This window comes from Camellia sinensis, chromosome 1 (genome assembly GCF_055761805.1).
Source record: "Camellia sinensis isolate YWXY chromosome 1, ASM5576180v1, whole genome shotgun sequence".
NCBI classification, from domain to species: domain Eukaryota; kingdom Viridiplantae; phylum Streptophyta; class Magnoliopsida; order Ericales; family Theaceae; genus Camellia; species Camellia sinensis.
This window is the reverse complement of record NC_138961.1, coordinates 224,140,326-224,168,013: the sequence shown is the minus strand read 5'-3', so window position 1 is coordinate 224,168,013 and position 27,688 is coordinate 224,140,326. Positions and strand designations below refer to the sequence as shown.

Sequence of the window (27,688 nt, the reverse complement as noted above, 5' to 3'; positions counted from 1 at the left end):
ACAGGCATATAGTACTCGACGAGTTATAACGGTTCAGATTATCAAAATAGAACCCGTAGTGAATCCCCACAGATTCAACAGTACGATCCAGTCTGATTAAGGACCGGAGAGAAACCATGCCCTATATATATATATAGTTTTGTAATAAAATTTCGGTAGTAGTGGAACTGTTGTCATCCTGTCTTGAAAGTTGTCTTATTAGATGTACTTTTACAAGCTAAAAATTATAATAATCCAAGCACACAAATAATATATTTTCTCCCTAACATTTTAATAATTAAAATTAAAAAAAAAAAAAAAAAAAACACATTCACATGCACTTAAGTTTGAAAAATGTTCTCGAAAGTTTTAATAGAACCAAACTACCGTTCTTTTTAGTAAGTCTAAAAGAATTAGAATTAAAATGAATGGTGTGAGGATACAACAGGAGTTAACATATAGATAACATCACATTTACATGATTAATAAATTAGTGATGAAAAAATAATTAAATGTTAGGATATTTATATACAAGTTTTAATTTATGAACTTATATTTCATTAGGTCCTAACTAAGATTTTTTAAACCTTCAAGTCCCATTAAATTTTTAATAATTAAAATTGCCCTTCAAACAATAATTATTCATCATTTATGGTTGTCTATAAAGAAATATGTTGATTTGACGTTTATTTTAATTTTTAAAATTTTAAAATATCAACTTTCAAATTAAAAAAAAAAAATTATGTGCAAAAAAAAATTGAAAATTGAAAAAATTGAATTATGATTATTTTATTTTTTTTGCAAAACTAAAAATTTTGTGTTTATAATGGAGCATGATGATGGAACATTGATGTTGAAAAAAAAAAGGCTTTAAAACTAAAAAAATTGATAATATTTTCAGTTTTAAAACTAGAAAAAACAGATAATGTTCTTGATTTTATTGGATAGTTGAATCAAACTAATAAATAGAAGGGTAAAAACGTTTAATCTCATACTCTGTTTTTTATCAGTTAGTAAAACAATTATCTGGAACATTACCATATAAAATTAATAATATTCTTAGTTTTAAAAATTAAAAAAACTAATAATATTCTCAGTTTTACTAAATAAGACTTATTGGTTCAAATTTTTTTAAATAAAACTTGAGTTACCATAACATTTATAAATAAGACTTTTAAATAATTAATTCTTAAATATTATGTGAATTAAAATTTTAATAGAAACCTAATATAATTATGCTAAACTTATAAGACAATATATTTTGGGAAAATTGGTCTAAGGTCCCTCTCCCACTTTTCATAATGGAAGAGATCCACAAAATTATTTTTTGATGTCTAAGATCCCTAAACATACAACAGAGAAATTTCAGTCCTTTATATTATCTTCATCATCTGACCCACTGCCATCCCCAACAACCCGACTCTCAGTCCTCCTCATCTTCCAATACTTCCCAAAGCTTTACCCAGTGGAGATTCCCGGCCTCGTTCTCCTTCTCTCCTTTCCTCTCATCGCAATCGCATACATCTTCGTCTCCGAAGCCCTCGTGATCCAGGCGCTCATCTTCATCTCCTACGCCGGACTGAAGATCCGCGACATCGAGCTACTTTGTTGGCTCTGGACATGTGTTTTGGTGCAGCGTTGATCCAGGTTCGCTTTCGACGGCGCTGGGTTATACTTTATGATATTTTTGATCGGTACTGGTTGCGTCAATAGTATTTCACTTAAGTTCACTTCTAAAGATTCTTCTAGGTGAAGTCGTCTTTGTTGAAGATTACAGTTTATATCTAACACAGTAATTATTTTGTTTGATGAACTTCCAATAAAGATGGATACCCGTATGGAGTCAAGTACTTGGTGTGGTTCTACTTTGTTCAAAGTTACACGTACAGTTCTGTGTATTTGTTCTCTTTTAGCATTTCCAATTATGTTTTGACAAAAAGCAATACATTGACTATTGAAATGTTGGTGTGCTGTTGTACTGGAGGATCTGAATCCTATATTCTTAAGTTCACAAAAATAGAAATTGAAGCCAAGTGTAGATTAATGAGAAAAGTGATCTTCTGTTTGAAACTAGAGAAATTCTTTGATTTTTTAACTGAATTTTCTCTGGGTTGAAACCAGAGAAATTCTTTGGTTTTTGAACTCAATCACCAAGTTCTGTTCATAAAAATACAACTTTACTGTAAATAGAGAGAATTTCTCTAGTTTGTCTGGTTTGAAGAGAATTTCTCTGGTTTTGAACCAGAGAAATTTGTGGGTTTGTGGGTTTGTTAGACATGGGTTTAATTGTAGTTAATAGAGCCAGAGAAATTTGTGAAGTCAAAGAAATTTCCTAGATAGCCATACAAATTTTCTTTCCACAATTTTCTCTGGATTTATTTGGTACTCAGAGAAATTTCAATTTTCTCTGGAGAGAATTTCTTTGGAACTGAAATTTCTCTGGATTTCAATTTTCTCTGGGACTGAAATTTCTCTGGATTTCAATTTTCTCTGAAGAGAATTTCTCTGGGACTGAAATTTCTCTGGATCCTGTTAAGGGACCTTAGACATCATGAAAATATTTGATGTCCTTTATACTATAAAATCATAATATCAGGGACCTTAAAAAAAATACCCCATATATTTTATTCAAATCTCCGGAGAGATTAGTACAATTTACCTTTAGAAATTTTAACTTGTACAAGAATTGTAATAAGAAATTCGAGAAATATTAAAAAAGTAAAAAGTTGTAAAGTGAGGTGAGTAAAACACTTAGGGTTGTTTGAGGTGTTCTAAATAAGTGTACTTTTTATTTTTTGGACTAAAAAATTGAGGAAGAAAATATAGATGTTTGGATTAACTTTTTGACTTTTTACGGAAAAATGTGTAATAAAAATTGTAAAAATTGATTTGTAGGGAAAAATTAGAATTGGGAGTTGTGCAGCCGTAATTGTTGACTTTTGGTGAATAGTGTTAACTTTTTAACTTTTTGAGTAACTTTTTGGCTTTTTGATTTTCTTGCAATATGTCAAATTTGGCCTTATTTTACGTAAATTATATGCAATTTCTTGAATTTATAATTATTTTTTAAATTTTTAAATTTTTTATTATTCAGCCTAAGAAATTATATTCAACAGTGTGACACACTTTTAATATAAAATAAAAAAAACATAAAACAGTGTATAAACTATACTGTATTGGCATGAATTAATTAGAAAGAAAAATAAAAATAATAAAAAATTCCCCGAATGGAATAAAATAATAACTTTAGTCTCACTTTGCGATTCAAGTTGGACCTGTTCAGAGCTAACAGTGGCCATTTAGGAGTTGTTTGGAGTGTCTTAAATAAGTGTATTTTTTATGTTTTTAGACTAAAAAATTGAAAAAAAAATATGAATGTTTGGGTTAATTTTTGACTTTTTATGGAAAAATGTGTATTAAAAAATTGTATAAATTAGTGTGTAGGAAAAAATTAGAATTGGAAGTTGTGCGGTCGTAATTTTTAACTTTTGGTGAATAGTGATAACTTTTTAACTTTTTGAGTAACTTTTTGACTTTTTAGATTTTTCATGGGTTTCCAAACTTAGGCCAAGTTTGGCATCCCAATATAATCCATCTTTTAATCTTTTTATCTTTTTTTCATCACATCATCTCTCTACTTTTAGATCATCTCAAACAATTCCTTGGCGCCAATACCGTTGAAGGGAGAGCTCTTCAAACACGCCGTAATGCTCCGTTTGGTGGCTGAGAAAAAGTGAGGAAAATAAAAGAAAGTTACAATCTTGACATTTACATCCGTATTGATTGTGTTTTAGTCCATCCTGAAATCCCTACTCAATAGCATCAGGCAACCACAGGGCTAGAAAGCGAAAAGAGCGCAGAATAGAATATACTGGATACATCATCTTCTTTTCTTTTATTTTATTTTCTACAGACGAAGAAGATCCGAAGATCACATGCTCTCAAAGCTACCCACTAACCTTCCACCTCATCTGAATCTAAAGATCATCAAGAAATTCACTTATAATGGGGATTTAGGACGTGCACGCCAGTTGTTTGACACAATTTCTGAACCAGATTTGCTTTCATGGACTGTCTTAATAGATGCATACACAAAGCATGGTTTCCCAAAGGAAGCAATAAAACTCTATGCGGAATTTCATAAAAGGAATGTCCAGCCGGATAAGTTGCTACTTTTATCTGTTGCCAAGGCATGCTCTGCTTCAATGGATATTAACAAAGCAAAAAAGATTCACGAAGACTCAATCAAATTTGGGTTTGGATCAGATCTTCTTCTGGGTAATGCCTTGATTGATATGTATGGTAAATGCAGATACTCGGAAGGTGCGATAAAAGTTTTTGCTTGTTTGCGAGTAAAAGATGTGATTTCATGGACTTCTATTGCTTCTTGTTATGTGAACTGTGGGCTGCCAAGGGAGGCTCTTCGGTCCTTTCGTGAGATGGGATTACGTGGTGTGAGACCCAATTCAATTACACTTTCTTCCATTCTTCCGGCCTGCTCAGAGTTGAAGGATTTGAGTTCTGGTAGAGAGATTCACGGTTTTGTTGTGAGAAACGGATTGGGGGACAATGTATTTGTGAGTAGTGCTCTTGTAAACATGTATGCTAGTTGTTTGAGCATCACACAAGCTCAGTTGGTATTTGAAAACATGTCTCAACGTGACATTGTCTCCTGGAACGCGATAATAACAGCATATTTTTTAAACAGAGAATGTGAGAAGGCTCTTTGTCTATTCCACCGAATGAGAACTGGAGGGGCCAAGTTGAACCGTGCTTCCTGGAATGCTGTTATTGGTGGGTGTATGCAAAATAATCGACCCAGAGAAGCACAAGAGATGCTCGCCCAAATGCAAGATTTGGGATTCAAACCTAATCAAATCACGATTACTACTTTGTTACCTGCCTGCACAACTTTAGAAAGCTTGAGAGGAGGCAAGGAGATTCATGGGTATGTATTTAGGCATTGGTTTTTTGATGATGTAACAGCCACAACTGCTCTGGTTCTCATGTATGCTAAATGTGGCAACTTGGAACTTGCTCATAGCGTTTTTAATATGATGCCCAGAAGGGATGCTATTGCTTGGAGCACAATGATTTTTGCAAACTCAATGCATGGGAACGGTGAGGAAGCCTTGTCACTGTTTCATAGAATGTTAAACTCAGGAATGAAACCCAATGCTATGACTTTTACTGGTGTTTTGTCTGGTTGTAGCCATTCACGACTTGTTGCTGAAGCTCTCTCAATTTTTCACTCGATGAGTAGGGACCACTTGATTGAACCTGATGCCGAGCACTATTCATGCATGGTTGATGTACTAAGTCGAGCTGGTTGCCTAGAAGAGGCATATGAGTTCATCCAAAAAATGCCTATAGAACCAAAACCTGGCGCTTGGGGAGCCTTGCTTGGTGCTTGTAGAGTATATAAGAATGTTGATTTGGGACGGCTTGCAGCAAAGCGATTGTTTGAGATTGAACCAAACAACCCTGGAAACTATGTTCTATTGTCCAACATCTTTGTTTCTGCCAAATTATGGGGTGAGGCCTCAGAGACTAGGAAACTAATGAGAGACAGAGGAATTACAAAAATACCTGGTTGTAGTTGGGTGCAAGTGAGAAATAAAGTACACACTTTTGTTGTTGGTGATAAAAGGAATGATCAAAGCGATAAGATTTACAGATTTTTGGATGAATTGGGTGAGAAGATGCGATTAGCAGGGTATATGCCTAATACTGAGTTTGTTTTGCAAGATGTGGATCAAGAGGAGAAAGAAGATCTTTTGTGCAATCATAGTGAAAAACTTGCTGTTGCTTTTGGGATACTTAATTTGAATGGGGGTTCATCAATTCGGGTATTTAAGAACTTGAGGATATGTGGAGACTGTCATAATGCTATCAAGTTCATTGCCAAGATTGTGGGTGTGCAGATTATTGTGAGAGATTCTCTGAGGTTTCACCATTTCAGGGATGGGATTTGTTCCTGTCAAGATTTTTGGTGACCACTAGATCTATTTTACAGGGAGTTGTGATACAGGGAGAGATCGAGTCAAGTGACATGATATAGATGATGCTCAGGGCGATGTGCATGATCAGGATTGCCATATCTGAAAGCGCACATAGACTTGTCTATGTTTTCGAGTCTCTGTAAAATGAGCTTTTCTGGGGACAAGACAATTAGTAGATCAAAGTGGAGCTGGAACGTGGGGAAGGGGTGGAAAACCAAAAATTTTCCTTAATCATGGAACAGTAGCTGAAGACAGAGCCGAGATGGTGGTGGATTACAAAACATGATTATACCCTGTTGACTAGACTCTGGAAGGCGTCCACATGCTATGTAACTTTTAACATATACAATCGAACACCAAGGTACACAACATTGCAAACAGATTTAGAATAAAATGATGATGCCAATTCCTTTATCATGATAAGTTGTTAAACAGTGTGTGCTATTGAGATTGCCCTTAACAAGAGAGTCCATATATTGGTTGTACTTCTTATTTAATGTTTATTGAACATTTTGTACTTTGTACAAAAAACTATTGCAGCTTGTTTAAAATGTTTAATTTTGCCTTTGAACTATCTTTTTCACAAGTAACATATTTATAATATTGCATGTAATGCCTAATTATTCAAAACTCTGAAAGGCTCATCATCAGCAACCATCCTACTATCTGGGATATCCACACAAGCCGTCTGGTAACACATCAATGATATGAAACCTTAATTTGGAGAGAGCTTGGGATACTCTCAACTCTCAGTAGCTTAAACATGAGCAAGTTGATGACATTGCAAATTTGCAACAATGATTTGCAGCTCGAACAGTGCTGGCATGGTGTTTATCAAGTCTCGGGAATACAATCAGCTAACCTCATCTAAAAAAAGACTTGAAATTTAGAACATTATCATAAGAAGCCATGATAATATACAAGAACAACAATAATCTCATTGTTTGTCCAACCGGGTTACAGTAATTTCAAGAAGACTTCAACTTATCACAAAATCTGAAATACATCAAAATTAAAAAATAAAAATAAAAACCCCCCATCACTCCAGTTGAGCATACCAGACTCCTTGGATCTTCACTTCCTTTGGAACCTTTGCCCCCAAATCGGTGTCAGATGGCTGAATACTCTCGAACACTCCAATCACCTCCCCTGTTTCAGGCTTGCTATTTGTGACGCCCAAGGTGATTTTCCCTGTTGACGATGCAGTGTTCTTTATGTTCTCCTTAACAAGCTCTTCTTCATCCCCTCTCCCTCCTGCTGGCAGTGCAACTGCACTGTCATAACCAGTAGAGCCACCTCTTCCCTTTGGGTCCAAGAAAGACGAACCACGGTATGATGGCACCAAAAACTGCCCACCAAAGCTCTCTGGCTTACCAGATGCCACCAGCTGTTTGATGGTGAAGAGGAAGGGCACACGCTCGCCACCTGGCAGTTGAACAGTGACAGCAGCGTAGTCAATTCCATCTTTCTCCTCGAACTTAACGGAGCCATCAGGAGATACTTCGAAGGGTCCCTCAATCTCATCGAGGGTGTAGGTTAAACGGGTCATGAGCTTGGTTCTTTGGAACTCAGGTGGGGCGTTCTTGCTAACACTATCGGCCTTGACAGTGAATGATGTGGGTTCCAAGCAAAATTTCTTCATTTGGTACTTGCCTGGCTTGAAGGCAAATTTGTCAACACCACCTTCAATGGTTGGGCACTGGTTAGCAGTCCCAGTTCCTTTCACTTCTAGGTATGTCTTGCTCTGAATTTCGTCAAAGGTTAGCCGTTTTGGGGGACCCTCTGCACTTGCTCCCTAGATTGTCCAAGAAATGCAGATGTTAGTATCTTTCCCCCAACAATGGAAATGAAGACAAAATAAACAATAAGGAAAGGAGTGAAAGCAATGAAGCAATGACAGAAACTATATCAGTAGTTAAACTTAAATCAGCATTAACACTAATTAGCACAGTGGCCATACTCATTGTCTTAAAAAATGCTAAAAACTAAAACTGATGGGGGGGAAAAATGAACGGGCATTAACCATTCCCTTCTTATGCATCTTAAAGAATTGAAATTCTTTTCTCTTGCCGTGGTGCACAGAATGAGTAATGCTATATAAACAGACATTTTTATACAGAATGATGTGTCTATGTGCGCTGCTTTTATTTTTAGCCAAAACATTCATCGTTGTGGTTTACGATTTTTAAATTACCACTGTCACATTATCCTTGACAAAATTTTGTATAAGAATTTTGTTTATATAGTACCTAGTATAAATGAAATGACATTATGTAGATGCAGAATGAACAAATCCTTAACAAATGCATCAATAAAGCATGAAAGTTGCAAGAAAACTTTTGCCTCTAGACTTGATAGATTAAGTTGCTAGGAAGGAAACTTTTGAGAAGTGTGATAATTGTTAATCGGGATCCATAGAGATAAGAAGTTGCTAGGAAGGTAACTTTTGCCTCTAGGCTTGATGTATTAAGTTTAGATGGCTTAGATAAAGAATAAAGAACAAGTGTCTAATACTTCCCGCATACGATGACCCAGAGCATAGACTTGACCCGAGAGACAATCCTAGTTTCCTAATGACCATGTTAGTATTTTGGAAACATCCAATCCAAAACTAAAACTAAGTTACCATCTAGACTACATAGATCAATCACATAGATAAAACTTGTGTGACTTAAATAGACGATGTAAGACGAGTCTATAACTATTCTGCTCAGTTCAAACAATCTCAATAGCAGCAATTCCACAACTGGTTGGATTAATTACAGTCCAAGATATAAAAATCCAAACAATTGCAACCAAAGCCAAAGTGCTGAACAAGAGTGACCTCTTAGTAGCTTAAATGATAAAAGCTTACAAAACAATAAGATTATAAAAACATCTCCAATATGAATTTTGAAACAGAACAATATGAAACAGTGCATGAAACTAATTGAAGTGCATCATACCGAGACAACGAGGGCAGAAGTGGCAAGAGCGAACCCAGCAACCTTGGCAGCGTCAGCACACTTGTGAGCCAAGTCCTTGATATCAGACAGTTGAAGAGAGCAAGTAAGCCTCCCACTGCTCTGCTCAACTCCGAATGCCTTGCAAACGCTCTGAGAAGACCTCAGCTGCACGGTGGTCCTGCCGCCGAGCTTGGTGGGCTGCATGAGCGTCGCCGCTGCTTGTAGTGAGGCAGCCATTGTTTCCTACTCTCTCTCTCTCTCTCTCTCTCGCTTTTCAGTTGGAACCTCCTTGGGAAGACTATAGGAATGGGTTGTGTGGAGATGAAAGGTGGGACAAAATTGGTTTTTGGTGGCGAGTAAGATAAGGGGATAGGATAAGGTGTTCTTTCACTGGTTGGTTGGAGCTACTGCTTCTGGTTTCATGTTTTGACACGTGTCAAACATGGAATTTGGGATAAAGATAATCTCCATAATGGTTTTGGTTTGGGTCTTGGTTTTGGTTTGGGGGTACCAATCAACTAAGGCCCGTTTGTTTTAGGTGTAATGGATGAGAGGAGATTAGGATAGAAATGGGATTATTTAGTATGTGTTTATTTGTAGAATTAGGGAAGAGATTAGGATGGAGGAGGGGATATAGATGGAGGTTGAAAGGGGGATTGGGATGGATGAGGTGGAGGTGATATTAGAAAAATAGTGAGGGATTAGAAATTTTTTTATTTTTTATATATTGGGATTTTTTAAAAAAATATTAATGTTTGATTTTTTATATTTTTTTAGTTATTTTATTATTTTATACAAAAATAATTTAACAATTCCTAACCTAACAACTATCATCAAAACAAATACAATTTTATTTAATCCTCTCACTATTAATCTTTTCACTAACAATCTCCTCACTATTAATCCGCTCACTATAAATCTCATCCATTCTACCTTTGGAAACAAACGGAGCCTAAGTTCTAATCTATTTGCACTAGGAAAATTTGGGTTTAGACCAATGGGCCAGTTTTTGGAAAGTGGGTTAAAAATTACTTTTGAATGTTTAATCCATTTTGAGGCCTCATTTGGGAATAGGTTTTTTTTAATAATTTTTGACTTTTTAGTTAAAATATGATGTAAAAAAATTAGGCCAAGTTTGGCATGATTGAAAAAAGACAAAAAGTCAAAAAGTCACTATCCTATTTAAGTCACATCATCTTATTTAAGTCACATCACTTCTCTAACACATCACTTCAAACCCAATCCAAACTCAACTTATATTTCATAAAAAGTCAAAAAGTGCACTTATTTAGGCCTCGTTTGGGAACAGACTAATTTAGTAACTTTTTGGCTATTTGGCTAAAAAGGTAGGTAAAAAAAACTTGTATGTTTGGGATGACTTTTTGGCTCATTACGAAAAAATGTGCAAAAAGTAGAGAGAAAAAAGAATCTTTTACTTTTTGGTATGGGTTGTTAGCTTTTTGGCTAATTTAGTAACTTTTTGGCTAATCGGCTAAAATAGCCTCTTGCCAAACAAGGCCTTAGTCTTCCCTAACTAGGCCTTAGTATGTTTAAGATGACTTTTTAATTTTTTACGAAAATATGTACAAAAAGTAGAAATAAAATGAAATCTTTAATTTTTGGGTATAAGTTGTTGACTTTTTGCTTTTTTTTTATAATTTTTTGACTTTTTCACTAAAATCACCACTTGCTAAACGAGACTTGAGTTACATTATCACTTACATTTTTTACACATTTTTTCAAAAAAAAAGGTCAAAAAATTAACTTTTAACTATTTTCTGAAAACACCTCTCTTACTTTCCTCAACCTTTTTTTTTCATTTTTTCATTTTTTTTAAAATTTATATTTAAAACAAATTTCAGTAGACCATTGTTAAGACATATTAATATTAGTTGATGGCTCTCTATTTCCCAAAAAAAATAAAAATAAATAATTATTAAAATGTTAAGGGTGTGTTTGGTAACGTTTACGTTTTCAGTTTATATTTACAAAAATTTTATAAACTGGTTTTTGTTTATTTTTTATTTATTTTTAGAAAAACATAAACTACAAACGCGTTTGGTAATTGACAAAATGTTTAAAAAATTTTAAAAATATAAAAAAGAGTGAAAAATGGCAAGTGATGGCAAGAGGCGGCGAAAGACGGTGGTGGAAAGTGGTGACGGTGGGTGGTGGGTAGCTGGTGGTGGGTGACGGTGGCAGGTGGTGGGTGGTAGCGAGTAGGTGGTGGCAGTGGCGGGTGGTGGGTGGTGGTGGGTGGTGACGGGTAGGTGGTGGTGGTGGCGGGTAGGTGGTAGTAGTGGGTGGGTGGGTGACGGTGGCGGGTGGTGGGTGGTGATGGTGGTTGGGTGGGTGACGGTGGCGGGTGGTAACGAGTGGGTAGTGGTGGTGGTGGTGGCAGCAGCGGATGGCGGGTGGCGGTGGCAAGTGGGTGGCGGATGGCCGATGGTAGTGGGTGATGGCGGGTAGGTGGCGGGTGGTGGTGGTAGTGGGTGGTGGTAGTGGGTGGGTGGGTGGGTGACAGTGGCGGGTGGTAGGTGGTAGCGAGTGGGTGGTGGTGAGTAGTAGTGGTAGGTAGGTGGCGGGTGGGTGATGGTGGTGGTGGTGGGTGGCGGCGGGTGGTGGTGATGGCGGCTGGGTGGGTGGCAGGTGGCTGGTGGTGGTGGGTGGCTGGTGGTAGCAGGTGGTCGATGGTGGTGGTAGGTGGGTGGTGAGTGGTGATGGCAAGTAGGTGGCGGGTGGTGGCGACAGGCGGTGGATGGTGGTGGCGGGTGGTGGATGGCAGGTGAATGGTGGGTGGTGATGGCAAGTAGGTGGCGAGTGGTGGCGGCGGGCGGTGGATGGTAGTGGCGGGTGATAAGTGGTGGATGGCAGGTGGGTGGTGGTGGTGGTGGTGGTGGTGGTAGTAGTGGCAAGGGGGGGTGGTGGTGGCGAGTGGGTGGTGGTGGCGGGTGGTGGTGGTAGGTGGGTGGTGAGTGGTGGTGGCAGGTGGGTGGTGGTAGAAAATGGTGGTGAGTGGTGGCTAGTGTTGGGTGGTAAAAAAAAAAAAACTGAAAACTCAAAATGGAAACACATTTTTTGTGTTTTCATTTTTTGGCCAAATTTATAAACTGAGACCACTGATTTATAAATCAAAAATTTTACCAAACAAGTTTTTATTTGAGTTTTTTAAATTTTTATAAATATAAACAGAAAACTGAAAACGTAAGTGTTACCAAACAGCACCTAAGATTTTATTTATTTATTTTTACTTCTTACATTCAATTTACAAAAAAAATTACAATACCATGTAACTTATAGGATAAATTACGGATGACTCTTTTTTCACGCAACATTTATTCTCTGTGTATATACTTAATGAATAAATTTTATATTTACCACTAAATTTTATCTTTGGAAGGAGAGGAGAGACCACGCTTTTAGGTTTTGTTTGGCATATAATAAATAAGTCCATCTTTTTATTTTATTTTTTTTATCTTTTTTAGGTTATATCAATTAACATCTCTTCTCTATTTTTCTACACAAATAAAATTAGTAATATAGACATGATCACACATATTTAACTTCAAATTTAAATTTTCTCAATACACAACTTTGCAATTAAAAAATTCTCACTACACATCCATTAGAAATGTAAAATTAAACACACTAACCATAGTGTTATTCTCCATTATTTTTCACTCAACCTTTTAAAATTCACATCTTCTAAAAGTCTTCATATTCCAAGTCTATTGTCACCCAACCCTCTCATTAGTTTAGTATTTAAATCATTTGTCATTGTTATAGAGGATTTGAAATACGGGTGAGCAGCGATATACCGATCCGTTCAAACCGATTGAACCAAATCGATCTACCACATTTTGGACAGATGCATGATGACGAGCGGATGATTGCGGATTGATTTTTTTCAATCCGCCAAGTTTTGGACGGATGGTGAATTTGAGGTTCCTTTTACTGCAACCGAACCGCCAAACCGCGAGCGCTCCTAGTAATTTATAAAATTTTGTATTTTCAATTTGTTTAAGTATTCTATTTGTGTTTTCAATTGAAAAAGAATTTAAATATTTTGTTGAATATATTCTGTTGAAAAAGAATTTTCAACTTGAATATATTTTTTGAATTGAAAAAAATTAATATATTATTTATCTATATTTTTTGGTTTTTAAATCTAACTCTAAAAATAATAAATAAAAAAGATGATATATGTTGGTTGATTTTTGTTTTCAAAAACCGATATAGATGTAACAATACAGATACATATAACCTCTACTACTGCTCTGTTCATGATTTTGGTAGTTTGAATTGTTTTTATATTTTAAGAACCACAGATTATAGTACTTTATATGGATGAAACATGCTGTGATTGTAATATGTGTATGAGATATACAGTGACTATAATATTTTTTTAAGTCATTGATTGTAATATATATTTTATTTTTGAAGAAGTGCACAAGTTGAATTATGTTAAAAATTTATAAAATTTTAAATCGCTAAACCAATTCGCATTTATCCACCAATCCGTCAAATCGCTCAATCCACATCTGCCAGATTGGCGGACGAATGTGGATTGATTTTTTTCAATCCGCCAATTTGGCAAACAGATGCCGAATTGGAAGTTTTGTGGCCACAATCGACCCGTGCCCACCCCTAATCTGAAAGATAAAAATTTAGATTGTAATATAAAAATCATTCTTCACGACAAAATTGACGATAAAAACAAGAGTTCTTATTTATTTATTTTGTTTTGTCAACATTGTAGAATTTCTTTGGTGAAGTAAAAAACAGCTACTAGACATAGGGACATTCATCATCTCTTAACAATACCATCAGCCACACAAAGAGTTGTGCCCCACAAACAAAAATTGAATATAGTTTATACTCCTTCCCAATAATACTATATCTTTAACATGTATCTTAACAATGGAGCTTCATTCTCTAAGGTTTATGATTTTGTACGGAACAAAGCAACAATGGAGGTTTGATAGGGTTTATCATACGAAGGGATATCTTTATAACTGTGTGAGTTCGTAATAAGTGGATGTGTACACTTTCGATTTTTTCATTACGAAAGATATATTTGGAATAATAGTGAGTGTTTGTACGTGGAGTGAGCAAATTATAATTATTTTAGTGTGTGAATTGAAAGTAATGTGCACTAAGAATAAATGATATGTAGAAATAGAATTTCTCGATAAATTACACTTTGCTCTCTTACCTTTTGCACTAATTAATCCTTATACATGAAATTATGAAAGTCAATTCCTACATTTTTAATTAAGTGTCAATGAGAGTAAGAGAAATAGACAGAAGATTGTATTACTGTACAAAATAGAGTTTTGTAATTTCAATTTCTACAAAATCCTAATTCATCTTTTTAATTGTTCACAATCTACATTTTGATTTAACCAAATATAGTTATAATTTGATGTGAATTTTGAGACCAAATATTTGTAGGCAAGAAATAATGATAATTTTTCTCATTTACCCTCATTTCGTAGTTGAATACTTCTTATTGAGAGGGGAGTTTGCACCAAGCGAACGAGCCGAGCTAGTTGTGACTTGAGCCTTGCCGTTGGATTACGCGACCGAGTTGGCATAGCGAAGGGCAGTTTGGCTGAGGTTCTAGATCATGCAGCTGAGTTAGCCCAATGTCCGAAAGTTAGACCGGGCTAAGCCGAGCTAGGTGAAACGATGGTCCAAGGCCGAGCAAGGTCAGCAGCAACAAACTGAGTTGGGCAAACTAAGCTAATTATTGAGCTTGACCCTGAAGGTCGGCCGGAATTGAGGCTAGAATTGACCGGGCTATGCCTAGCTCGGCCGGAATTGAGGCTAGAACTGACCAGGCTATGCCTAGCTTGGTGGAAATTGCCAAGTGGTCCAATTGGAGTGCGAGAAGAGAACCCTGCCAATGGTGTGCGTCAATATCGTTTGGTAGTTTGGCCAATGTTGTTTAGCAGTATTGACGGGTACACGTGTAAAGAATAGAGAGGGCAATACAGCCATATGTCTAGGAAAGAACGAGCGGAATAGCGCGTAGAGGCTATATAGACTGAGCGGTGCCTCCATACAAGAGGGCGGATTTTCTGGCAACCCAGGGCTCTATCTCTCTTTGGTCTTCTCTCTCTTTCTCTCCCAAAAAAGAGTGCTAACTTGATCGTTAGAGGGACTTTCCGGCATCACACCCGCCGAGCAACTCACCGTCATTGTGTTCTCAAGTTATTTGGAGCGAAGCAAAGCTTGGACACGAGGAGTACGGACAACGACGAATATTTGCTCCCCGTACAATTGGCATCGTCTGTGGGAATCTTTGACAGATAAAACCTTGTCCTCCAAGCTTTTTCGGTTATCTTTTATGGTGAACCACGACGACATTTCGCTGTCTGCCATTGACTACATCATGCTAGAGTCGTTCAGCGCAGAGATGACCTGCCTGCCATTCCGACAATGGCTGGTTTGGAGATCTCCGGGCAAGGACTTCCCAGAGATGCGCAAGACAAGCGCACAAGGAGTTCTGGGCGCTCTGTCAGCCCAAAAGAGCGTCACCGACGGCGAGACTCACACTTAGTACTTGGAAGACAAGCTGAGAGACCAGGATACCATCATCAAGAAGATAGTGATAGAGATGGAGACCATGAAACGCCAGATGAAGGGAAATGGCGTCGCTGGAGTGGGAAACCACGATGAGCACGCCCATTCTCGTCGTTCTAGCAGTCAGAATAGACGTCGCACCTTCACTCTCCGTCATGAGAAACTTCAGAATTGGAGACTACGTCGCGCCAACAGTGATATCTTGTACGTAGGACAACAGTTACCACCCTTCACGTCCGACGACAGCGTCGAAATATTCATGCTCCGACTAGTCAAAAGACTTGAGGGATATGTTGAAGGAGGGCGCTCACTAGTGGAAAGCGCAGAGGATGCCTACATTGCAACGGCTAGCCCCCAGAGGGCGAGCCAGTGAAGAGGTCGCCATGCCACCACCACGCTTGGCGGTACACATGCCACCAAACAAAGAGTTGGCAAGCCTGAGCGCCACCTCTTTTTCTATTGAGATAGAGAACACGCCGCTCCCCACTGGGTTCCACCAGCTCAAGTTCACGCTCTATGGCGGAAAAACCGATCCCTACGTGCACGTGAGCCATTTCCAACAAGGTATTGTTGGACATAGGCGGAACGAAACATTGATGTGCCTTATTTTTCCATTGAGTTTAGGTGGATTAGGTCTAAAATGATTCAAGAGGCTGCTAGAGGAAAGCATTAAGGGGTGGCAACAGTTGGCAGAGACATTGGTCACAAGATTCAAGACAAACACCACAACACCCGAGCAAGTTGACCATCTCTTGGGAATAAAGATGGAGACGGGCGACTCTTTAAAGGCGTATAACGCTAAGTATTGAGAGACTTTCAACAAGATCCTTGATTGCCCAACCAATCTTACAATCACTCAGTATAAGTGCGATCTTCCAGTTGGACATCAATTGAGAGACTCGCTCATAATGAATCAACCGCCGACCATAGAACTGCTCATACAACACATTAATGAACACATCCGAGTCGAAAACGATGTAGCCGCAGCTACCGTGATGGCAAGTCCAGTAGTAGAGGACAAACGAGCAGTGGGAAAGGTTTAAGCAATCGAACAAGAGAATGGTCGTGTAAACAACCATGGAAAAGATCTGGGAAGTTCAGTTTTAGAAGACGTCAGTAAGAAGGCCGAGGAAAGGGGGAATAAAACTCGCAGAATATAAATGGCTGATACGAAGCCCCTGAAAAATGTATTCTTTTTAAAAACCCTAATGTTTGAATTATTTCCTTAAAACCCCTTAGTTCCTTGAATTATTTCGCATCTTGTCGGTTAGCATTTTTTTTATCGAAACAGGAATATCCTAGCCGAATTAGGTTCCTTAGTCTAATTTAATTTAATTCTACATAAGTAAGGGGCCAATACATGAATTTAATTCCAAGCCCTCACTTCTTTATTTAAATTCAAAAATTTCCCCAAAACTAGTACATGTGCTTTTATATTATAAGTACCATCAATCAAATTGAGATCTATATATATATACATTGGGGAATGTGTCCCTAGTACCTAGATTGAATAAAAAATTGCCCCAGTCACCCTTTCCAATGGCCGGCCACCCTAGGTAAGTGTGAGGAGCCTATTTTCAAGAATTGTAATCATGGTCTTCTAGAAACCGTAACACCTAGTACCCCTAAACTTAGGGTTTTGTTTCCAATGCTAGTTTCATTTTAACTAGGGACCAACTAGATATTACCTAATCCCATGATTAAGCTCCCTAATCACTCCTATTCCATTAGACTCCAAGTAAATCCTAACCTTTCTATCCAATTCCAACTAGAGGGTTTTTTTGTCTTTTTATACCAAAATTTGCCTATAAATACCACTACTCCCTAACTTGGCAAACACAAACAACACACTCACACACACATTCGCCCTAGAGGAGAGAAAGGAGAGCAAGAGAGAAGTCTTGAGAGGGAGAGGAAGGAAGAGGAGAGCACTCTTATTCAAACCTAGCAAGTAAGCCACAATACAATATTCTCTTTCATTTTCCTTTTTCAAATACATGTTCTTAAGGGTTCTAAACATTGTTTTCAGATGTGTTATTGATGTTTTCCTTGTGTTAAAAATGGTAAGAGTTGAGCCATGATTCTACCTATCTTATAGTTTCCCTCATTTCGGTACAAAACTATCTTTTTCATACCAATCTCTCAAACTTTCCAAAGGCACACTTTCAAGCAAATTTTCTGAGTTTAATATATGTTAGCATGTTTTCATCACAAAAGAAATGAAAATTTTCCCGTAGTGGGTCTCTTTTCTCATAAATCTTCTTGTCTTGGGTATTGTGCCTTAGAATCTATTTTCGCAGCCCACTTTCAAAATTTCTAGAAAAATGTAAAAAATTATTCTGGACCTCTATCTTATTTCGAAATCTTCCTTGAGGAGTTAGATTTCAAATAAAATTGGTTTCATTGAAAAACAGTGAGCGGTTTGTAAGAAAATCAAATTTTTGTAACGGTCGACGAATCTGGACAGCGCTGGAGTGTTTTCTAAATAACTTAAAATCTAGAAAAGTTATCCCATTTCCGAAACATGTTCTGCAAACTAGATTAAATTCTCTTCGAGCCATAGAAAGGCCAAGTCCGGCAAAGATCTAAAATAGCCCTTTTCACTCTAATCCTTATGTGATATTGAATTTGGAAATTCTGTTGCGCATGGGTGTTTTATGCTCTTGTGTTCATGAAAATGCTTATTAGCTTATGATCATATCTTGGCATGATATTGTATGTGCTATGGTTATATTCCTTATCTTTTCCATCTTAATGATGCATGCTTATGTGGATATTATTATCTTGTTAAGTTGGTCAAACCTTGATTTAAAACATTTAACTCAACAGAAAACTTAATTGGGATTGTATTGGGTTTCCGATCACTTGAGTAATGAAAAGATGATGATGGGTGATGTATGGATTGTTGGGATGTGTTCCCTATTTGGAAGTTAAAGTCTTGCGCAAGTGGTTTTCGGAACCCTTGAACGGAGCGGTTGTATTCGGACCCTAGGTGGTTTGGTGTGAGGAGGGATTTGGGCAAGGCCTAATATTACCGTCTCTTTTGAGGCCCTGCGGTTAGCGCTATGCGGTATATAACCGTTGGTAGGCATCCGAGATTAGTTCTGCAACAAAGCAGCAAAAGAGAGAGCATACCGAATAATCCGCGTCCGATTTTTGTGGTTGGGAGATGAAATCTCTTTGGAGAATTTCTAGTTTACTAACATCTAACTTGTAACACTTTAATTATTTATTTGAGTATCATGCTTTACTACTTGATGTTATATTTGTGATTGTGTATTGGACTGGGAAAAAAAGGAACGGGGTGTGTGTGTGTTTACTAGGCATTCAAAGCTCACGGCGTATCATGCCAGGTGCCAAAGAGGAGCTTATAGCTGGAGACGACGAACCTGAAACCTTCGAAGACTTTTGGCTACCTTAGGAACGTTAAAAATTTCTTTTGATATTTTGTAAGGCTCATATGAAGATTTAAATTTTTGTTTTGGGATGTAATGTAAAAGAACAAGTTTTTGAAATTAAGGATATTCGTGGTTGTTATGTACTTATATTCTAATATTTATATGTATACACATCATCGTTGCTTATGAGACCTTGTGTCAATACCTTTTAAGATCTGTCAAAATGGTAATGTGCTGCCTAAGAAAGCCGGACTTAGAAGGGAGGCTAAATTGACTCCTCCGGCGATCTGGGATCTTACTTGGTCATTGACCATAGGACTCATTAGTGACTCTCCCTTGACTGCAACCAATAATGTAGATTCGGGACGTCACAGCTGATCTATTTTCGGAACGCAGAATACCGCCAATATGAAGTTTTATTCTTAGTTTTATTTTTGTAACCCTTTCTGCTATTGATGTAATGAAACTAGTAGATCATTTTTTGAGAAGTGTTGTATTTTCATCCCACCAAGTAGATTTAGCGCGGTCTAAAGGGCAACTAATGATCATTTTAACAGAAAAATCAAAATTCCTTACCAGGCGAATTTTGCTCGGTAAAAAGTTTGTTGATGATTTTGATCAACTTTGGAATTCTTTGTCAGATGGATTTTGCTCGGTAAGAGATTAGTTGATAGTTTTGATCAACTTTGGAATTCCTTACCAGGTGGATTTTACTCGGTAAGAGGTTTGTTGATGGTTTTGATCAACTTTGAAATTTCTTGCTAGGTGGATTTTGCTCAGCAAGAGGTTTGTTGATGGTTTTAATCAACTTTGGAATTCCTTACCGGGTGGATTTTGCTCAGAAAGAGGTTTGTTGATGGTTTTAATCAACTTTGAAATTCCTTACCAGGTGGATTTTATTCGGAAAGAGGTTTATTGATGGTTTTGATCAACTTTGAAATTCCTTGCCGAGCGAATTTTGCTTAGTAAGAGGTTTGTTGATAGTTTTGATAAACCTTGAAATTCCTTACCAAGCGAATTTTGCTCGACAAGAGGTTTGTTGATGGTTTTGATCAACTCTGAAGTTCCTTGCCAAGTGAAATTTGCTCACCAAGAAGCAAGTTGTTGAGCTGACCTTGCTTTCCAACCTTGAAGTTCATTGCCGAGCTGATTTTTCTCGCCAACAAGCAAGTGGTCGAACCGGCCTTGTTCGCCAACCTTGGAGTTTCTTGCTGAGCTGATTTGCTCGTCAAGATGCAAGTTGTCGAGGTGACCTTGCTCGCCAACTTTGGAGTTCCTTGCCGAGCAGATTTTGCTCGCGAAGAAGCAAGTCGCCGAGCTGACCTTGCTCGCCAACTTTAGAGTTCCTTGCCAAGCTGATTTTGCTCGCCAAGAAGTAAGTCGTCGAGCTGACCTTGCTCGCCAACTTTAGAGTTCCTTGCCAAGCTGATTTTGCTCGCCAAGAAGTAAGTCGCCGAGCTGACCTGCTCGCCAACTTTAGATTTCCTTGCTGAGCTAATTTTGCTCGCCAATAAGCAAGCCACTGAGTTGACCTTGCTCGCCAACTTTGGAGTTCCTTGCCGAGTTGATTTTGCTTTCTAAGAAATAAGTCACCGAGCTGACCTTACTCGCCAACTTTAGAGTTCCTTGTTGAGTTGATTTTGCTCGCCATGAAGCAAGTTACTGAGTTGACCTTACTCGCCAACTTTGAAGTTCCTTGTTGAGCGAATTTTGCTCGTCATGAAGCAAGTTGTCGAGCTGATCTTGCTCGCCAACCTTGAAATTCCTTGCCGAGCTGATTTTGCTCGCCAATAAGCAAGTGGCCGAGCCGGCCTTGCTCGCCAACCTTGGAGTTCCTTGCCGAGCTGATTTGCTCATCAAAATGCAAGTTGCCAAGTTAACCCTGCTCGCCAAGAAGCAAGTCACCGAGCTGACCTTGCTCACCAACCTTGGAGTTCATTACCAAGCAAATTTTTGTTCGCCAAAATGCAAGTTGCCGAGCTGACCTTACTCGTAATCTTTGGAGTTCCTTACCGAGCTGATTTTGCTCGCCAAGGAAGTAACCAAGCCAATTTTGCTTGCCGAGAAGTAAATCGTCGAGCTAAGTTTATTTTGCTACCAAGGAGTTGCACTGATTTTGCTCGCCGAGAAGTGAACTGCCGAGCTGAGCTAGTTAAGTGGTTAACACGAAAGTCGAAGAACATTTTTAAAAAATTGGAGCTATGAAGATTTGTGCAGAAGTGCAACGCGGTCCCCGAAAACAAGTGATAAAACTTGATCGAGCCATCATGAAACTTGATGACGAACCGAGCTGAAATTGAGTAATCCCATTCATGTTACAATATAAGGGATTCAAAGCGAACCATCGAGCAAAGAGTTAAGCCCGGCCTAGTAATGTAATTCCGGTCACGCGAATGCGAACGAAATTAAGAGGCAATTAAGAGGGAAGTGTGCGCCAAGTGAACGGGCCAAGCTAGTTGTAACTTGGGCCTTGCCGTTGGATTATGCGACCGAGTTAGCATAGCGGAAGGCAGTTTGGCCGAGGTTCTAGATCATGCGGCTAAGTTAACCCAAGGTCCGGAAGTTGGACCGGGCTAAGTCGAGCTAGGTGAAACAATGGTCCAAGGCCGAACAAGGTCAGCGGCAACGAACTGAGTTGGGCAAACCGAGCTAGCTATTGAGCTTGACCCTAAAGGTCAATCGGAATTGAGGCTAGAGCTGACTGGGCTATGCCTAGCTCGGTGAAAATTGCCAGGTGGTCCAATTGGAGTGTGAGAAGAGAAGCTTGCCAATGGTATGCGTCAATACCGTTTGACAGTTTGGCCAATGTTGTGATATTGACGGGTACACGTGTAAAAAATAGAAAGGGCAGTACAGCCACTCGTCCAGGAAAAAACGAGCGGAGGAGTGCGCAAAGGCTATATAGACTAAACAACGCCTCTATACAAGAAGGCGGATTTTCTAGCAATCCAGGGCTCTATCTCTCTTTGGTTTTCTCTCTCTTTCTCTCCCAAAAAAAAGTGCTAACTTAATTGTTAGAGGGATTTTCCGACATCACACCCGCCGAGCAGCTCTACGTCGTTGTGTTCTTAGGTTATTTGGAGCGAAGCAAAACTTGGACACGAGAAGTACGAACAGCGATGAATATTTGCTCCTCATATACTTACATTATTAACTTTTATTAAAGATTTATACGGTGGAATAACAAAAAAGAATATTAACACTTGATCAAAATCGTAGACAATTAACTGTCACAACTTGATATGTAGGCACCAAAATAATATTTGATATAAAGTATGCAGGTGCAAACTATAATTTGGTTAAACTTCATGATGCTATCCTTATTATTATTTTCTTATTATTATCACATTAGGTTATGCTCAAAACTTATTTAAGATCATTCCTTTTGTTCCTTAGTCCTAAAACTTTACAACCGCTTAAGCATATTATAGTGGCTTTAATTTTTTTTTTTTTTTTTTTTTTTTGTGTGATAAAAATGTCAAGTGAAAAAAATAAATTTAGAAAGGACTCGTCAATTTGTTAAAAAAAATCAGTGCATCACGGAATCCTAATTCACGTTGATTCCATTTTTAAGCCCTATTTTGTGATTTTCTCCATATTTGAATTGAATCAATATAGGTTTTTTTTTTTTTTTCTTCTTTTGTATTACAGAAATTATTTAGGCAACAAATATACTAAAAAAAAAAAATTTGTTGCTTAAATAATTTTTGTAATACAAAGAAAAAAAAAATAGAACAAAAAGCCTATATTGATTCAAATATGCAACAAAACAAATATAAAAATAATTTTCAAATATTATTATAATTTGAAAATTTTAAAGAGAAAAACAAATCTCACTACATTTCAAGCATCCAATTATCTTCTTCTTTGTATACCATATATTTACATTTATACTGTGCATATTACATTTAATAAATGTTTATTCATATAAAAATAATTATGCATTATTTTTTTCTCCCTAAAATCTTACTATCTTGATCCGATCCTATGAGCTCTTCTAAAAACTTAACACGGTTTTCCTTTTTTGACACTTTTTTTGTATTTATAGAATAAAAAAAAGGGAGTAGCTTCCCTCCCGTTATAAATCAGACTAGAAAGTGTTGTTGGGTCCGTGAGGACTCACCATGGGTCCTGCTTCGATAATTTAAACTGTTCAACGTATAAAATTCATCCGGTATTATACGTCTTTAAAAAATTACGTTTATCGGATATCAATAGTTATATAATTAAATCAATTTTGTATAATAAAAAAAATAAACGGTGAACAAATTAATGATTAACAAAATATTAATCCAATGAGATAGCTATTAATATTCGATCAACGTGATTTGTTATAAGCATATAGTACTCGACGAGTTCTATATATTGAACGGTTCAGATTATCGAAACGAAACCTGTGGTGAACTTTTACAAACCGAACAACACTCTCCGATTTAATCTAAGACTGGAGTCTGGAGGGAAGCTTCTCCTAAAAGAAAAATTAACAACATAGCATTCCTTAACTTTTGGTAGTCAGAAATTATTTGGTCATAACATAATCCTCCATCAATCCCACCCTATCAAACCTTTTTACAATTTTTGTTTCCTTGATTAAGGAAAGTTCTACTGTATTCTTCAACTTCTTCATAATTCAAATTGACCAACCTGGTACATTGTTCATTTACTTCTTAACATGAATCATTGACTGTTTTAGGTGTCGTTTGGAAAGAGTTCATTTGGACTCTTTTGATTCTTTGAGTCACAAAAGATAGAATAGGCTATTTGAACCACAACAGACAAAACATCACATTCAACCCATAATCATTACATTATTCTCTCACAAAAAAAGTCAAAAAAACTAAAAAGTCAAAAAATCCTTCCCAAACCAAGCTTTTAAACGCTAACTCAAATAGCCAAAAAAATCAAAAAATCAAAAGCCAACCCACACCCCAAACGGAAGCTTACTTGAATAAGCTTTTTCAAAACCGAAATAAAAATTTTCAGACAAACCAAGCCTAGGCAAAAGTTACCCACGCCAAAAAAACAAAAGCCCAGGCAAGCAAAAGTAAAGATAATAAAATTATTCTACATTTGATTGCTTTGACGAAAAGTATTTAAAATATATTTTGTTGTTTAGTTAAACAAAAAAAATAAGTAAAACATTATTTGTAAAAAATATTTTCATCATTATTTCAAAATTGACTTAGTATTAAAAATTCGATGTCAATTTTTGTGAAGCTCACTCCAACTTACGACCCATTCAGAGCACATTTGATATTTTTAAATGGTTGTTCTATCAAACTAATTCTTTGATAAAAAGGCCTAAAAAAGATTGTTTTGAAATGAATTTTTGCTTCCAAACAATAAAAAAATGTGCTTAAATGTCAAACTGAAAAAATAAAAACAAAGATTTTTTTTTTTCAAAATCAATGCAAGTGAAATATATTTTTTTAAAACATTTATGTATAAAAATGGAACCTAAGTTTAATTTGTTAAAAACACAATCAAATTACACCAAACTTTTACAAAAGAAAAGAATCGACTTGTTAAGTTAAAAGAGAAAATAAAAGATCTCCCTCGTGTTCTTGTTTGGTTAAGGATGAATGGAAAAAAAAAAAAATGAATTCTCCTATTTTATTTGGATATAATTTACATTAAAAAAAAAAAAAACCATTACATGTTATAGTACAGCATAATATTTTAAGTTTTTATTTCTACAAACAATTACATAAAATTATTAATCATACCAATTTTCCAGGGGAGAGAGATACAAAAGATGAGCTTTAAGAATTTATTTATTTATTTTTTTCTATTTTTCCTAATTTCCTCTTCTTTTAGTTATCCAAAGGGGCAATTACAAATAAAAGAAATTCTTTTTTTTTTTCTTTAAAGAAAGTCACTCAATCCAAACGGAAGAAAAAGAAATAGAAAAAAAGCCTTAGCAAAATGCAATTATGACAAGGCTATTGAAACTTCCCCGTTAAAAAAGAACCGATACTTCATACACAAGAAAACCCACCCCAAGACACAATCATTCATTAACAAAACATTTAAAAAAAAAAACTAATCAAAGTGAGGAGGGAGAGAGAGAGAGAGAGAGAGAGAGGCTCAAAAGTGCTTGAAAAACAATCATAGGTAAAACCCCTCAATGGATATTTGAGAGAGATTGTTTTATCATCATTGCCATCAATATATATCATTCTACTATCATAATCATAATTGGATAAAATAGAAAGCAACAATCCTTTATGAAATTCATCTTTAGTCCTCTGCATACATATATATATATATATATATATATATATATATTCAAACGAATAAAATATTACTTGAACTAAAAAGCACACCAAACAAAAGAAATTAATACAAGAAATGCAAGCATAATTCCTGAAATCATTGGAAAACCGTCCAAAAATGATTAGATAGTCAAAAAATTATGAGCGATTTAACTTCTAACCAACCACAAATTTGTTTCTTCCCACATTTTCATTAGAAAATTTCAACCTTCCCTGGAAAAAATGGTCTTTTTTCTTTTATTTTAAAAAAAAAAATAATCAAGAGAGCGGGAGGGGCATTCAGAATGAGTAGGAGGTAAATTGATTCAATCACTAAACTTCAGACCAAAATATACTTTCTTCATCATTATGCCCTCACGTTCCCTCCCAGCTCTACATATATGTCAAATATTAAATTTAGTAATTAGATTTAAAAACAAAAATAATAGTTCCATGATTATCTGCAAAACAGAGTCCGGAAAAAGAATTAAAATAAAAAAATAAATAAGTGAATAACGTTTCTCTCAGACAAATGCCTCGATTTGTCGTCACGGGTTAAAAAAACGAATGGATTGATCGGACTCGTCATCATATTTGTTCATCACTGAGAAACGTTAACGAAACACCAGAAAAGAGGAAAAGAGTGAAACATTCAAAATCACGATTACTCTGAGAATTGAAGAGAAAAATATTAAAAGGAAGAAGCTAACGCTAAGATGAATGGGGAGGCAGGTACCTACCTGAAACGAAAAGATGATTGTTTTCTGTTTTGAATAAAGTTTTTTCAAGTAGTAGCCTCCACCTCCACCTCCACCTCCACCAGACTCTCGACTCGAGAGACTGAACAGCAGATTGGGAACGGGTTGTACTTATAGGCAACAGCTGCTTTTTTAGGGTTTGGTTAAGGGGTAGGGTTCTTCTTTGTTGGCTTCCACCTAATTCTCTGAAATTACGATATTATCCCCTCCACTCCACCGCCCCCACTGTGGTTGCTTTTTCTTTTCCTTTTAAAAGTGTTGATTTTATTTTATTTTCCATTTCGTCGAAAAATAAAATAAAATACATAAACCCATTGCTTGTTTATAAAATCATTAAAAATGATTAATAAAAAATATTGAAGCAGTTAACTTTCGTAATCTTTTTTTTTCAAAAAATCATCTAAAATATTTTCATAGAATTATCATTTTGTGAATAGTGTTGATTTTATTTTATTTTCAATTTCGTCGAAAAATAAAATAAAATACATAAACCCATTGCTTGTTTATAAAATCATTAAAAATGATTAATAAAAAATATTAAAGCAGTTAACTTTCATAATTTTTTTTAGGAAAAATTATTTATAAGTCCTATTAGGGAGACTTATGCTATATATGGTCTTACTAAAAAAATTATGTTCCCATAAGTCCTGTGAGAAGTTTGTTGACACATTTACCTTCAATATTAGTTGTTAATATCATAAATAATACTAAAACCATATATAGGAAATTGAATGTTACCATAGATCATATCTACATAAACGAAACGTAATGTGACACCTACATAAACGTAACGTGACACCATAGGAAATTACATGTTACCATAGATCATATCTACATAGACGTAACGTAACGTGACACTTATATAAACATAATGTGACACCTATGATCTATGGTAACATTTAATTTTCGTAACGTAACGTAACGTGACACCTACATAAACGTAACGTAACACCTATGATGTATGGTAATATTCAATTTCCTAACATAGATCATATTTATATTACCATAGATCATATTTATATGAAACGTAACGTAACACCAACATAAACCAGCAATATTTTTACATTCAATTTAAAAAAAATAGAAACTCATTAAGTTTGCGAAATGTAACGTGACACGTTACGTTACATTTATGTAGGTGTCACGTTACGTTTATGTAGGTATCACGTTACGTTACGTTGCGTTACGTTTCGTTTATATAGGTGTCACGTTACGTTACGTTTATGTAAGTGTCACGTCACGTTACGTTTATGTAGGATCTTATGGAATACATTCCTATCTAAATAGGACTCGAGATTCTATAAGAAATTACACAGGACTTAGCCTACCATAAATGTCTAAAAAATGATTTATAAATAAGTCTCCCTTTTTTTTATTTTAAAAAATCATCTAAAATATTTTCATAGAATGCTTTTATTTACGCTTACCATTTTGTTTTCACGCTCACTAAAAAATTTAAATTTTGTATTTTTTTTTTGGCCTACACCCTCATTATTCCATACTTATTTTTATCCCTAGCCTTCTATCTTCACTCTCTTTTCATTCCTCTTACTTTCTCTCTTCCGCAAGGTTCTCTCTTTTCTACTACGACGAAAGAAAGAAGAATAACTACTGTGTGAGTGAATTTCCGATCACACTGCCAACTTAGTTATTTAGCTGGAGAGTACTGGCAGAATAGATGACACCTGGCTGACCTGCAATAGAAAGAGAAGATTCCGGCGGTGGTTCGTCCACCCGGGGCACTCCGACGATCAAGTCAGTATA

The 27,688-nt window shown here is 36.3% G+C and overlaps 2 protein-coding genes, 1 long non-coding RNA gene and 2 other non-coding genes across 5 annotated transcripts; 1 reads left to right on the top strand and 4 right to left on the bottom strand.

Annotated features, from left to right (window-relative positions):
- The first annotated feature begins 3,655 nt into the window (after window positions 1–3,655).
- On the top strand, window positions 3,656–6,552 carry LOC114283237 (pentatricopeptide repeat-containing protein At1g20230). The gene has a single exon (XM_028226060.2). It carries the CDS (start codon window positions 3,915–3,917, stop codon window positions 5,973–5,975), a length of 2,061 nt encoding a protein of 686 aa, XP_028081861.2. The 5' UTR covers window positions 3,656–3,914; the 3' UTR covers window positions 5,976–6,552.
- Window positions 6,553–6,899: 347 nt separating this feature from the next.
- Window positions 6,900–9,491, bottom strand: LOC114283247 (oxygen-evolving enhancer protein 1, chloroplastic). Its single transcript, XM_028226068.2, has 2 exons — window positions 8,927–9,491; window positions 6,900–7,776 (listed from the first exon to the last, which is right to left on the bottom strand). Exons 1-2 carry the CDS (start codon window positions 9,161–9,163, stop codon window positions 7,021–7,023), a joined length of 993 nt encoding a protein of 330 aa, XP_028081869.1. The 5' UTR covers window positions 9,164–9,491; the 3' UTR covers window positions 6,900–7,020.
- Window positions 9,492–13,630: 4,139 nt separating this feature from the next.
- LOC145803402 (uncharacterized) lies at window positions 13,631–25,994 on the bottom strand. Its single transcript, XR_014345511.1, has 2 exons — window positions 25,907–25,994; window positions 13,631–25,559 (listed from the first exon to the last, which is right to left on the bottom strand). It is a non-coding gene; the product is annotated as an uncharacterized LOC145803402 (long non-coding RNA).
- On the bottom strand, window positions 25,467–25,542 carry LOC114283752 (small nucleolar RNA Z105). The gene has a single exon (XR_003636662.1). It is a non-coding gene; the product is annotated as a small nucleolar RNA Z105 (small nucleolar RNA).
- Window positions 25,686–25,776, bottom strand: LOC114283758 (small nucleolar RNA SNOR75). Its single transcript, XR_003636663.1, has one exon. It is a non-coding gene; the product is annotated as a small nucleolar RNA SNOR75 (small nucleolar RNA).
- Window positions 25,995–27,688: the final 1,694 nt, after the last annotated feature.